This window comes from Copadichromis virginalis, linkage group LG9, assembly GCF_057382275.1.
Source record: "Copadichromis virginalis isolate Kocher_CV1m ecotype Utaka linkage group LG9, C_Virginalis_male_GT1.1, whole genome shotgun sequence".
Lineage (NCBI taxonomy): Eukaryota > Metazoa > Chordata > Actinopteri > Cichliformes > Cichlidae > Copadichromis > Copadichromis virginalis.
The window spans coordinates 34,004,582-34,016,427 of record NC_140626.1 but is presented as its reverse complement, the minus strand read 5'-3'; the positions used below and the strand labels follow the sequence as shown (position 1 = coordinate 34,016,427).

The window sequence follows — 11,846 nt, the reverse complement described above, 5'->3', positions numbered from 1 at the left end:
AATGCTAAATAGCTGTGAGTCCTCAATCACCATGCTAACCAGGTCTTCATCTATTTGAGATTGTTCTCCTGAGGAAAGACAATAAAGATAAAGCACAAATATAAATATCACACACGTAACTTATAACAGTTGTATAATATTGTTATATTATTTAGTAACATTACAGCATGCTATATTATCATTGCATTTGATGGCTCACCTGGTCTTGCTCCACAATCGGTGTCCCCCTTATTCTCATGCAAAGCTCTGTAGTGCCTAAGCATGGATGAGGTGTTGTTGTTATATCCCAGCTCCCTGGCACATAGCAAACACTTCACCTTGTACAAAAGTACAGACAGCTCAACATAAATTGTATTGCACCATCAGTATCATGAAAATACATCTTCTGTAGAAATTTACATACCTTGTTGGGAGGAATAAGATCAAAATGTTCCCACACAGGGGAGGACATCCTCCTCTTCTTAGCTGGCTCCATTCTCTCCTGACTTTCTCTCCTCACTCTCATAAACCTCCAAACTGTCTCCAAACTCTCACTAACCGCAACTCTCCATCAAACACCCACATTTTGAATGAAGTCTGAGGGGTTTATATCGCTGTCATATCTCGCGGCAAAGTTCGAACCACTTCATGAACCAGTCACGTGGTACAGCCGGGCAGCGAGGCTTCGGACGTCATCATTTTCAGCTCCTCCCATAAATGAAGCAAGCCTCGATACGCGCTTCGCGGAAACGCCCCCTCCATTACTCGACACACGCTCCGAAGCCTCGATACAGAACGTCACATCACTAGTAAAGAGTGTGCGTGTGTGCAGGAGAGGAGCCGAGCAGAGAGAGGTGTTTTTACGTGAAACGGGAGTAAAGCGTTGAACTTAGAGGAGAGAAACGAACTAAAGTATCGATCATAAACCACTACCAACGTCCTGATATCTGCATCGATCTGCCCACCCTTGTCTCCTGGATCGTAGCTGCGATCAGCGTGAACCACGTGGGTCTCTGCTCCCTGATCTGTTTCCTGTGTTTGGAAAGAGTTGCAGCTTCATCGCGGAGTTTCTCTCGGTTTGTGGGCTCATCTAAAGGTAAGCACCGAGCTAACTTTACTGTGAGTTCAGTTCATGTTGAGTTTAGCTCCTGAATGAGGTCTTCTGCTGCTCTCCTCGGTGTCTGTTCACAGTTTATTGTGAACACGTTGAGAGAAGAGTGAGAGAGTGTTTGGAGAAAAACACCAACTAATCATTAGCTCAGCATGCTGGGAGAAGTTGGAGCAGAAAAGTCTTTTCATTGTCCCTGCAGCTGTTTTTCTGCCTGCACCAAACCTCTACAGCCTCGTTTCTATTTAAGTGATAACAGGAAGTCAGAGCGATCTGCTGCAGTATCAGGGTCACTATAACTTTATTTTCCAGGTGAACATGTGGCCCTGGACCCGGTTTCTAAAGAGATAAGCAGCAAATCCCTCTGGTGTTCTCTCTCTTTTGTTCCTGTGAGATAGTGTCTCTAACCTTGATGCCAGCTCTCTCTCTCTTATTCTTTGCTGACTTTTCAGAGTTGAAGGGTTTTTTGGCTCATCGGCAGCTTTTCTCAGACAATAAGCCTGTGCTGTTAGGTCAGCCTCAGGAGTAAATCAACAGACTGTTGGAAAAGTCACTTAACAACGTTAGATTTGACATGAAGTGGTTTGTACTCCGGATAGAAATATTTATGTATCTCTAAATCATGTGCGGTGTAGAAACATCTTTTAGACCACCCTACTGGCAGATCTGTGTACTCTCAGAGTGAGACCAAAGCTCACATGAACTTGCTTCCTGTTTAGAAAGCAGCTGTTAATGAGGCTGAACACCTGCATAAACACAGCTAATTTTTCTTCTTCATTCATTTTCATGTATCATCATGTATATCATTCATGTATTTTGTTTTATTGTTTTCTCATACATCTCAAGTTCCTCTTTCCTTCCTTTCCATTGTGCCGCTGCAACAAGTGAATTTTTCCTTTGTGGGATTACAATAAAGTTTAATGTCCAGCTGCTGTGGATGAGCACATGAGAGGAACTGAACTCCTACAAAGTCTCATTGTAGTGAGTGTGGCTGCTGTAAAGTGATGAACAGGAAGATGTTACCAAAATCTAACGAAACAGAGATGAAAGCAAACAATGTTAATTGATGAATGGATGCCTTTGTTTGTTGGTTGCAGTTTCCTGCAACTGAGATGACAAACCTTGCCGACCGTTCATACAATACACAAACTTCATATTGGGGAGACAGGTCAGGCTAGGTAGCAAAAATAATGAAATGTGTAACACAGAAGGGCAGATCAGGAGAAAAAAAGAATTTCTGCCCCTACTTCCCCAAAAGGACTCAGCATGAGGAGAAGACAGAAACTCCAGCACTTAAAAGCACAGATATCATCACACCATAACACTATGAAACACAACACAAGCAGCATGGGGGGTATGCCAATGTACACAGCTGCATCTGGGATGCTGCAATCTTGCGACCGCACGTCCTGATGAGCCGCTGTCCACATCTGATGGGAGGAGGTGTTGGATTCGAGGAAGGGAGGGTGATGGTGAGGGCTTATCAGTATCATTGTAAATGTGTGCGAGCGTGTCGCACACAGTCTTGAGTTCAGCCTGAGAAAGTGTCCTTTCACCTGTTAGGTGACGATCAACAGTCCCCAGCCTACGCGGGTGGCCTTGAGGGATCGGGCAGGAGAGTCAGTTCGTTCCCGTTATCGTATCTCGTGGAAGAATTGTTGTTCTCGTTGGCGTCAACCTTCAAGCATTGTCAGCCTCGGCCTTCAAGCATTCAGCTGGCGCTGTCGGGAGTGGTGGGGTGGCCACATGACAAATGATGGATATGTTGTTTTAGAACAAACAGGTTGCATCAATTTTACAGTTGTTCTTAGCGTCCATCACTGGTCTTCAGGTGTATCTGCCGTTTAAGATTCATCAGCTCCTCCAAGCTCTTTCCCATCTTGGGTTCAGTAAGAACAGACTGATCACTCACAGCTCTTCCCACATTTCCGGTCAAAGCGGCAAGCCTTGTGGGGTTTTGAACAGCAGTCACCGCTTTCTTCCATTTCAGATAAACCAGGGCCAAGCCAGCTCCAATCAGCAAGAGCCCTGTTATCATGGTTCTGAACGGGTAGATGTCTTCAATGTCCTCAATAGACAGTCCTGCTAGGCACACAACGTGCCACTTTTGCCAACCGTCCATCATGTATGCGGCAGGGAACGTCCCTCCAGGACACTCGGGCTCTCCCGAACCCAGGCTTCTCATCGAGAATACATTGTCAATTGCATTAAGGGACCAGTTGATCAAATCCACAGTTCTTCTTCTTTAGGTTTTAGAGAACAAGAGCAAGAATGAGAGGCTCTCAGGGTTAGAGTCAGACGAGACCGGACAAGGATATAGAAGCAGCAGCAGGGAAGATAAGGAGAGGGTGAAAGATGCATCCGCCTCCTTTGAGAGCAGAATATTTAAAAGCATAGAGTATAATAAGACAAATATATTGTGGTGGTTAGTTAATGTGCAGCTCTTGATTTGGGAGAAGAGGAATGTTTTTAATCATGTTGTGGATTGAATGTTGGGTTTGATTTTACTTTGTTTACAGAAGATTTTCAGCTGAATGAAGAAGTTCCGTTCAATTTGATTTTATTTATGTAGCACCAAATCACAACAACAGTTGCCTCAAGGTGTTTTATATTATGAGATAAAGACCCTACACCGGATGACCCCTATGAGCAAGTGCATTGGTGACAGTGGAAAGGAAAAACTCCCTTTTAACAAGAAGAAATCTCCAGCAAACCAAGCTCAGAGAGGGGCAGCCTTCTGCAGAGACCTGTTGGTGTGAGGAACTGAGAAAGACATGACAAAGACATGCTGTGACAGAGAACCAGAGATTATTAATAACTAGGAGAATGATGGCGGTGCTTCATGGCCCAGCAGTACTTCTCTTAGCTCAAGGCTTGAAGTCTTATCTTGGTCTGTCTCTCTTCCATTGTTGATTCCCTGTTCTTGGAATTTTTGTTGCAACACACTACTTTCTGCAGTAAAATACTGTTCAGCTGGTGCTCGTGGGGGTATGGTACCACAGTGTGTTCCAACACTGCTTTTATGCAGACACAGGGGGCTGGAAATGATCCAGAAAAGTTGAAACACTTGTAGGAATTACTGACCAGTAGTGTATATTTTTACTTTTTTTTAATATGCAATTATTTAATACAATTATACTAACACTACTAAAGTCCTGAAACAAATGTGGTGTAATGCACCCCACGCCCCCCTTTAGATTCACCCCTGATGTTCAAAGGCATCACGGTCATATAATGTAGGGCTGCTGTTGTCAGCCTTCAGCAAGCCTCCTGATTTAAACACTATCAAACCAAGTTAACAATTCATCTGCAAACTTTATTTCAAAAGTGGGGACTGCATGGGTTTAATGTAAAATTTTATTATCATGTGCTAGTAGATCTGTTTCACTGCATGTCTGTATTTAGTCACAAATATGAGTAAAACAGTCACGAAACTGTAGAAGAATTTTTTCATTGTATGCTAACATACACCCTTCCTTGTCCTATGCATATGTTATGCCCTTATGTTAACCCCGCGGACCCCTGCATGTAGCAGAAGTGAAGGCATGTAGGAGACTGCCAGTGAATGAAGTATCCTGCTTGTACAGCGCTCCAGCAGTGTGACTTGTTTAATTTAATGCACTAAATTTCCGCAACGAAGCGCTTACATGTCGACAACTGAGAGCCACAGTGTTAAAGTAGTCATGGAAGCAATTTTTTTTTATGAACAAGTTACTTGATGAATCGCTGCAGCTCTAGTGGAATCCTAATAAAGATCTGTTTTGTGTCCCAGCTGATCACCGCTGAGCAGCAGAGGAACATTTTCAGCCACTTGGACTCAGCTCAGTCACGATGGATTCAACACAAAAGGTGAGGAAGAAACTGTGTGGACTTTATCAGCTGCTGCTGTGTGATTAGCATTATAACTGGCACCAGATTTAGCCTTGTTCCTACATGCATTACTGAAATTCAAGCAACAAGACTTGTAAAGATGAAACACATGTTCTGTTAATCAGTTTTATATTAAAGCCACAATTCTTAATATAAGAAATTTTCCAATACACAATTTTCTTCTGTAATGTTATTTTCATTGTGGTTCTCACATCTCACATTCCTGTGCATTACTTTACAAGACATTACACTCAGACTTGCAAGAGTTTAAAACAAAGCAATTACTGGAGAGCCCGTCACTATTCCCTCAACTAGGCTAGAAGCTCATTTATCTGATGAGCCTTTAAAGACGTGCACAGCTGGATGTCATCGGCATAAAATTGAGAAAGGCAAGAAAAAGAAGTGTCAGTACAAGTGGGACACATGGGTCAAAGGAAAGACAGTGTACAGGAAATAGTGGGGCAAAGAAAGGCAACTGGAAGAAATTAAGTAGTCAAATTATCTAGGATTCGATTAGGCAATACAGGGTTAAAATCAGCCATGTAACTTATAGGAAAGCATATGCCGTATAAGTTTTTAAATAAACTGCATGTTGTTGTATTTAGTTCATTATGTGTAAAGTGCGTCTTGCGTTACCCTGGCTTTGACGTTTATGTATAAAGACAGCTTGATCATTATGTATCAGGTTAGTAGTATTTTTTCCATTCGTTTTGTCACAATGGATGTATAGATACAGTAAGCTACATAAAGTACAGAAATTGGCCTTAGGACCCACATTCTTTCTTATCCTTGGCCTTCTTCGGTATGAGAGATATAATTGCTTCTTTCCAGGTAGGTGGGATTTGTGTCTTTTCAAGTGCCCAATTGAATCAGAATCAGAATACTTTATTAATCCCGAAGGAAATTAGGGTTACAGCAGGCAGCACGCTAATGGCGCATGCGCACTTACAAAGGAACCTTCTGACCAACTTCACACAAACATCACATTGGGGAGACACGTCAGAAAGGTAGGCTGATAGGAAAAAAACAACGAAAATACATAACATGAGGTGAGAGGAGGAGAAAAAAAACTCCACTCAGACTGAGCTCCTAGTGGGAGAACAGTTTGATAACAGAAAAAACACCTCAGCACAAAAAGCACATGACTATCAATACACCATAGAAACACAAGACCAGCAACAGGGGCGGGTAAAGGGTGAGAGAGAGCCGGTGTAGACAGCGCATCCGGTCTCCGCATGAAGTAATGGAGCTTTTTACTTTAGTGCGAACAGCTCATATGAATTTCAAAGCAGTTCTACAGTCCAACACTGGTCTCTCAATCTCCCGTTGGAGAGCCGCGAGCTTCGCCATACTTGCGTTCTGTGATGTTGTCATTTCTTGTGCTCAAGGAGCCGATTCTGAGAACCCACGGCAGTGTGCCTCCCCGAGATGTCATCCAATTTGCGCCCAGAGATGTTATTCCGGGCTAGCCCTTCCGAGATGTATCCAGTCTGCAGTCAGAGATCTTATTCAAGTATTCACAGCAGCCGTAGCCTCTCCAAGATCTTATCCGTGCTGCACTCAATCAGCCCATTTTGAGAAACTCACGCCTCTCCCATCGTTCCAATCCCAGCGGGCAGCCTTGTGGGGGTTTGAACAGCCGGTTCCGCTTTCTTAATTCTTCGATAAGTCAGGGCCAAGCCAGCTCCGATCAGCCAGAACCCTGTTACCATGGTTCCAAATAGGTAGATATCTTCAGCACTCAGGCTCACCCAAGCCCAGACTTCTCGTTGAGAAAGGGGTGTCAATTGCATTCAGAGACCAGTTGATCAAATCCATAATTCCTCTTTTAGGTTTAGAAACAGACTGTGAGAGAGTGTTCCAGGAAAAGTAAAAACACAAGACAAGACAAGGACATAAGAAGCAAAGCAGGGAAGATAAGGGCAGGAGAGGAGGAAAGTGCGACCGCCTTCGCTGAGAGCCAAACTTCTTTTGGCTCTCAGCGAAGGCGAAGATTGCATGTTTTTTCTCAGTATAGGAATAAGATCCTCTTTGAATGCTTCATACAGGGAGTGCAGAATTATTAGGCAAATGAGTATTTTGTCCACATCATCCTCTTCATGCATGTTGTCTTACTCCAAGCTGTATAGGCTTGAAAGCCTACTACCAATTAAGCATATTAGGTGATGTGCATCTCTGTAATGAGAAGGGGTGTGGTCTAATGACATCAACACCCTATATCAGGTGTGCATAATTATTAGGCAATGTCCTTTCCTTTGGCAAAATGGGTCAAAAGAAGGACTTGACAGGCTCAGAAAAGTCAAAAATAGTGAGATATCTTGCAGAGGGATGCAGCAGTCTCAAAATTGCAAAGCTTCTGAAGCGTGATCATCGAACAATCAAGCGTTTCATTCAAAATAGTCAACAGGGTCGCAAGAAGCGTGTGGAAAAACCAAGGAGCAAAATAACTGCCCATGAACTGAGAAAAGTCAAGCGTGCAGCTGCCAAGATGCCACTTGCCACCAGTTTGGCCATATTTCAGAGCTGCAACATCACTGGAGTGCCCAAAAGCACAAGGTGTGCAATACTCAGAGACATGGCCAAGGTAAGAAAGGCTGAAAGACGACCACCACTGAACAAGACACACAAGCTGAAACGTCAAGACTGGGCCAAGAAATATCTCAAGACTGGTTTTTCTAAGGTTTTATGGACTGATGAAATGAGAGTGAGTCTTGATGGGCCAGATGGATGGGCCCGTGGCTGGATTGGTAAAGGGCAGAGAGCTCCAGTCCGACTCAGACGCCAGCAAGGTGGAGGTGGAGTACTGGTTTGGGCTGGTATCATCAAAGATGAGCTTGTGGGGCCTTTTCGGGTTGAGGATGGAGTCAAGCTCAACTCCCAGTCCTACTGCCAGTTTCTGGAAGACACCTTCTTCAAGCAGTGGTACAGGAAGAAGTCTGCATCCTTCAAGAAAAACATGATTTTCATGCAGGACAATGCTCCATCACACGTGTCCAAGTACTCCACAGCGTGGCTGCAAGAAAGGGTATAAAAGAAGAAGAACTAATGACATGGCCTCCTTGTTCACCTGATCTGAACCCCATTGAGAACCTGTGGTCCATCATCAAATGTGAGATGTACAAGGAGGGAAAACAGTACACCTCTCTGAACAGTGTCTGGGAGGCTGTGGTTGCTGCTGCACGCAATGTTGATGGTGAACAGATCAAAACACTGACAGAATCCATGGATGGCAGGCTTTTGAGTGTCCTTGCAAAGAAAGGTGGCTATATTGGTCGCTGATTTGTTTTTGTTTTGTTTTTGAATGTCAGAAATGTATATTTGTGAATGTGGAGATGTTGTATTGGTTTCACTGGTAAAAATAAATAATTGAAATGGGTATATATTTGTTTTTTGTTAAGTTGCCTAATAATTATGCACAGTAATAGTCACCTGCACACACAGATATCCCCCTAAAATAGCTAAAACTAAAAACTAACTAAAAACTACTTCCAAAAACATTCAGCTTTGATATTAATGAGTTTTTTGGGTTCATTGAGAACATGGTTGTTGTTCAATAATAACATTATTCCTCAAAAATACAATTTGCCTAATAATTCTGCACTCCCTGTAGAATTCAGATGTGAACTCATGACTTCCTGGCGATTTATTAGCTTTCAGGTTTCTCATGGCATTTTCTAACTCCTTTACCATTATTTCAGAGGCTAGTTGTTTATTCTGGTCTTCATTCATGACAGGTAAATTGAGAGTTTCAAGAACATTTTACACTATCGTTTGTTTAGTGGTGTTGCAAAATAAACTGTTTACGGCAATATTTTTTCATCATTGTTCCCCCTGTCCAAATCACGGACAAACAGGATCCCACAGTTGTTTATGTTTTGAACCCATTTTGCACAGAGAGGCATTTTTGAAAAATGTATTGATAACTATGTTGAAAACAACTACATGTAAGATAATGACACAGTGACGCTTCTGCCTTTCTACACGGAGGGACAGTAACTGCGTGTTTATGTGTGAGTGTGTAAAACCTGAAGATAGTCAGATTAACAGTATTTTGTCTCTATCTGCCATTGTAGAAAGTCATGAATGAAGTTTGAAAACAAAATATGTGTGTGTGGTTGGAGGATGTGGTTTTTTTTTTTGTTTGTTTGTTTGTTTGTTTTTTGTGAAGATTTGTGTTGTCAAACAAAGGGGGGCCTAGCAAAAAAAAAGTTTGGGAACCATTGCTTTAGACGGACAAATCATTAACTCTATTATCTTCATGTAAGAAGACAAAGGTACTGCCATGTGGAATATATATATGTTAGATAAAAGTGAAATCAGATCCATGGACACCCTTTTGATCCTCTACCTAATCGTAAAAGGTCATGGGTCACAACCAGCCAAGGTTTTGGTGAAGGTGTGATTACATAGAGTATCAATACAGCGTCCATGGGAACACTCCCATAGGGCTTAAAATCTGGGACTCTCCACCAGTTACTCTTAGAACTGAAGAAGCTTCTCGGATGAGAGGTGAAACGTCTTCAAGGAAACTTAAAGAAGTCCAGACGCTTTTCTTTGCAAGCTCCTTTGACTACGATGACCTGGATGATTGAGAGCCTTCACAGACATATTGTCCTCTTTCTTTTGATCTAGTCACTGTTTCTGTATTTAAATATTTTAGGGAATCATCTAAAATTCTAGTGGCAGTTGGCATCTTCAAAAGTGTTAATGGAGGGAGGTTCAGTTTGTTTGAGGACTGCATTTCACTCACTGCCTCTGTATCTCCGTCACTGCAGGACCAACATGGAGAGAGAAGTCAGTGCTCTCAAGAGGCCGACAAACTTCACAGAAATAAGGCGGAGGAAACATACAGCTGTGACGAGTGTGGGAAGGAGTTTATTGGGCAGTCTAACCTGAAATGTCATCAACTCATCCACACTGAAGAGAGACAATTTAGCTGTGACTTGTGTGGAAAATCTTTTACTAAGCCTGAACACTTAAAAACACACCAACTCATACACTGCAAAGTTAAAGCGCTCAGCTGCGATCAGTGCGGCAGAGTTTTCACTCAGTGTAGCAGCTCAACGATGTATCAAGTTACCCACCCTGGAATTAAGGTGGAGGACTGTGACATGTGTGGAAAAACTTTCAGCCAGTTAGGATACCAAAATATACAACTACCCACTCACACTCTACATGGTGATTACTACTGTGATCAATGCGGCAAAAAGTGCGCAACAGACACAGAATTGCACCACCACCTGTTTACACACACTATGGAGAGACCTTATAAATGTGACCTGTGTAATAAGGCTTTTACAACTCTACGGTTCCTGAAAAAACACCAACAGATCCACACCAGAAAGAAACTCTACAAGTGCAGTTACTGTGAGGTATTTATTTTCCTCGTTTATTTATTTTGACCTTAATTGACAGGACAGAAAGAAAACAAGGAAATGACGAACAGGAAACTGTTTTGAAAAATTCTAGAAAATAAACTGTTTGCCTGTTAGGGATTATACTGCATATAACGGCAGTGCTGGGCAGTTCATCAATTCTAATGTGCTATTTATTAATTCTTGCAAAAATGTTGAAGGAATTCCCCGACTTACACTGTGTTTGTGTCTTTGTTTAGAAGCAGAGCGACACAGATGGATCCAGTTCTCAACCCTGTCATCGCTGTGGTGGTGGGAAAGCGTTTCGTTGTGACCTTTGTGGAAAAACTTTCAATCAGCAGCGGTGCCTAAAATTACATCAGCGTAGACACACTGGAGATAAAATGAACTACTGCAAAGAATGTGGGAAAGGCTTCCCCACACCGAGTGAATTAAAAATACATGAACTCTGTCACAGTGGGGTTAAAAAGCACCTCTGTGACCAGTGTGGGTCATCCTTCACCACTGCATGTGACCTTAGAAAGCATAAACGAGTCCACACAGGAGAGAAACCATACAAGTGCAGACACTGTGACAGAAGCTTCTCACAATCAAGTAATCGTAACCTTCATGAACGTACACACGTTAAAGGGAACTTCAGCTGTGACCAGTGTGACAAAAGCTTCATGAATCTCAATTCATACTCCAAACACAAACGATCCCACGCTGTAAATAAACTGTTTCACTGTTACCAATGTGCAAAAACATTCACTTCATTATCTGCTCTGTGCAAACATCAGCGTGATCATGCAGGACTGTGATCACTGGATCACAATGGATCTGAAGAGACAGAAAGATCCTCTTCTGGTTTCAGGGTCAGACTTAAAAACCTTGAGATCAGGCTCCACAGAGTTCAGCTGGAATCTCCTGTAGAGAGTGCAGCTGATGTCACACTTGGATCTGATGAGGTAGCTCTGATTTCTGGACCTGCAGTGAATAATCCTGGATGTTATTTAGGAAGTTGCAAGTATAGATGTGCACATCAAGTTTTTTTTCCCTTTGAGGGATTTTAATATTCTAAAATGTTATCCCTGTTACATTTTAATCTTTGTTCTCTTAGGATATAAAAGTTATAGGAATACATTTTATTTTATATTACCAAACTGACATGTTTCTAAACTGCAGATGTGCATAGAAACATTTTTTTTACATTTCATTTTAACTTCTTGCTTTTTTCCCCAAATCTAACTTTTTTTCTGAGGCAACAACAACCGCTGTGACTTTGTGTCCAGAAAAAAGAAACTCAAGATAAACTGGTGCTGGGCTGTACTTCCATGTAATACCAGTTTGTACCAGAAGGTGGAGCAGTGAGTCAGTGTAACCATTATTTAATCAGTCAAAGAACACATTCTTATAGAGATTGAAAATGTGACGTCACTCAGGGGTAAAACCGCAAAGAATTCTGGGAACTCGTGGCAAGCGGTACTAGCGCACGCAGGCTTTCAATTAAAATCAGTCACACAGCGATAAAAAGA

General features: G+C 42.3%; 1 protein-coding gene across 1 annotated transcript; it reads left to right on the top strand.

Annotated features, from left to right (window-relative positions):
* The first annotated feature begins 778 nt into the window (after positions 1 to 778).
* LOC146702361 (uncharacterized) lies at positions 779 to 11,189 on the top strand. Its single transcript, XM_085468830.1, has 4 exons — positions 779 to 1,075; positions 4,860 to 4,936; positions 9,733 to 10,329; positions 10,572 to 11,189. The coding sequence occupies exons 2-4, from the start codon at positions 4,919 to 4,921 to the stop codon at positions 11,130 to 11,132; spliced, it is 1,176 nt and encodes a 391-aa protein (XP_085324956.1). The 5' UTR covers positions 779 to 1,075; positions 4,860 to 4,918; the 3' UTR covers positions 11,133 to 11,189.
* The last annotated feature ends 657 nt before the right edge of the window (positions 11,190 to 11,846 follow it).

Excerpts from the sequence above, each read along its gene's own strand:
- LOC146702361 (XM_085468830.1), top strand. Across the intron at positions 10,330-10,571 it reads ACAAGTGCAGTTACTGTGAG|AAGCAGAGCGACACAGATGG; the intron begins GTATTTATTTTC and ends GTCTTTGTTTAG.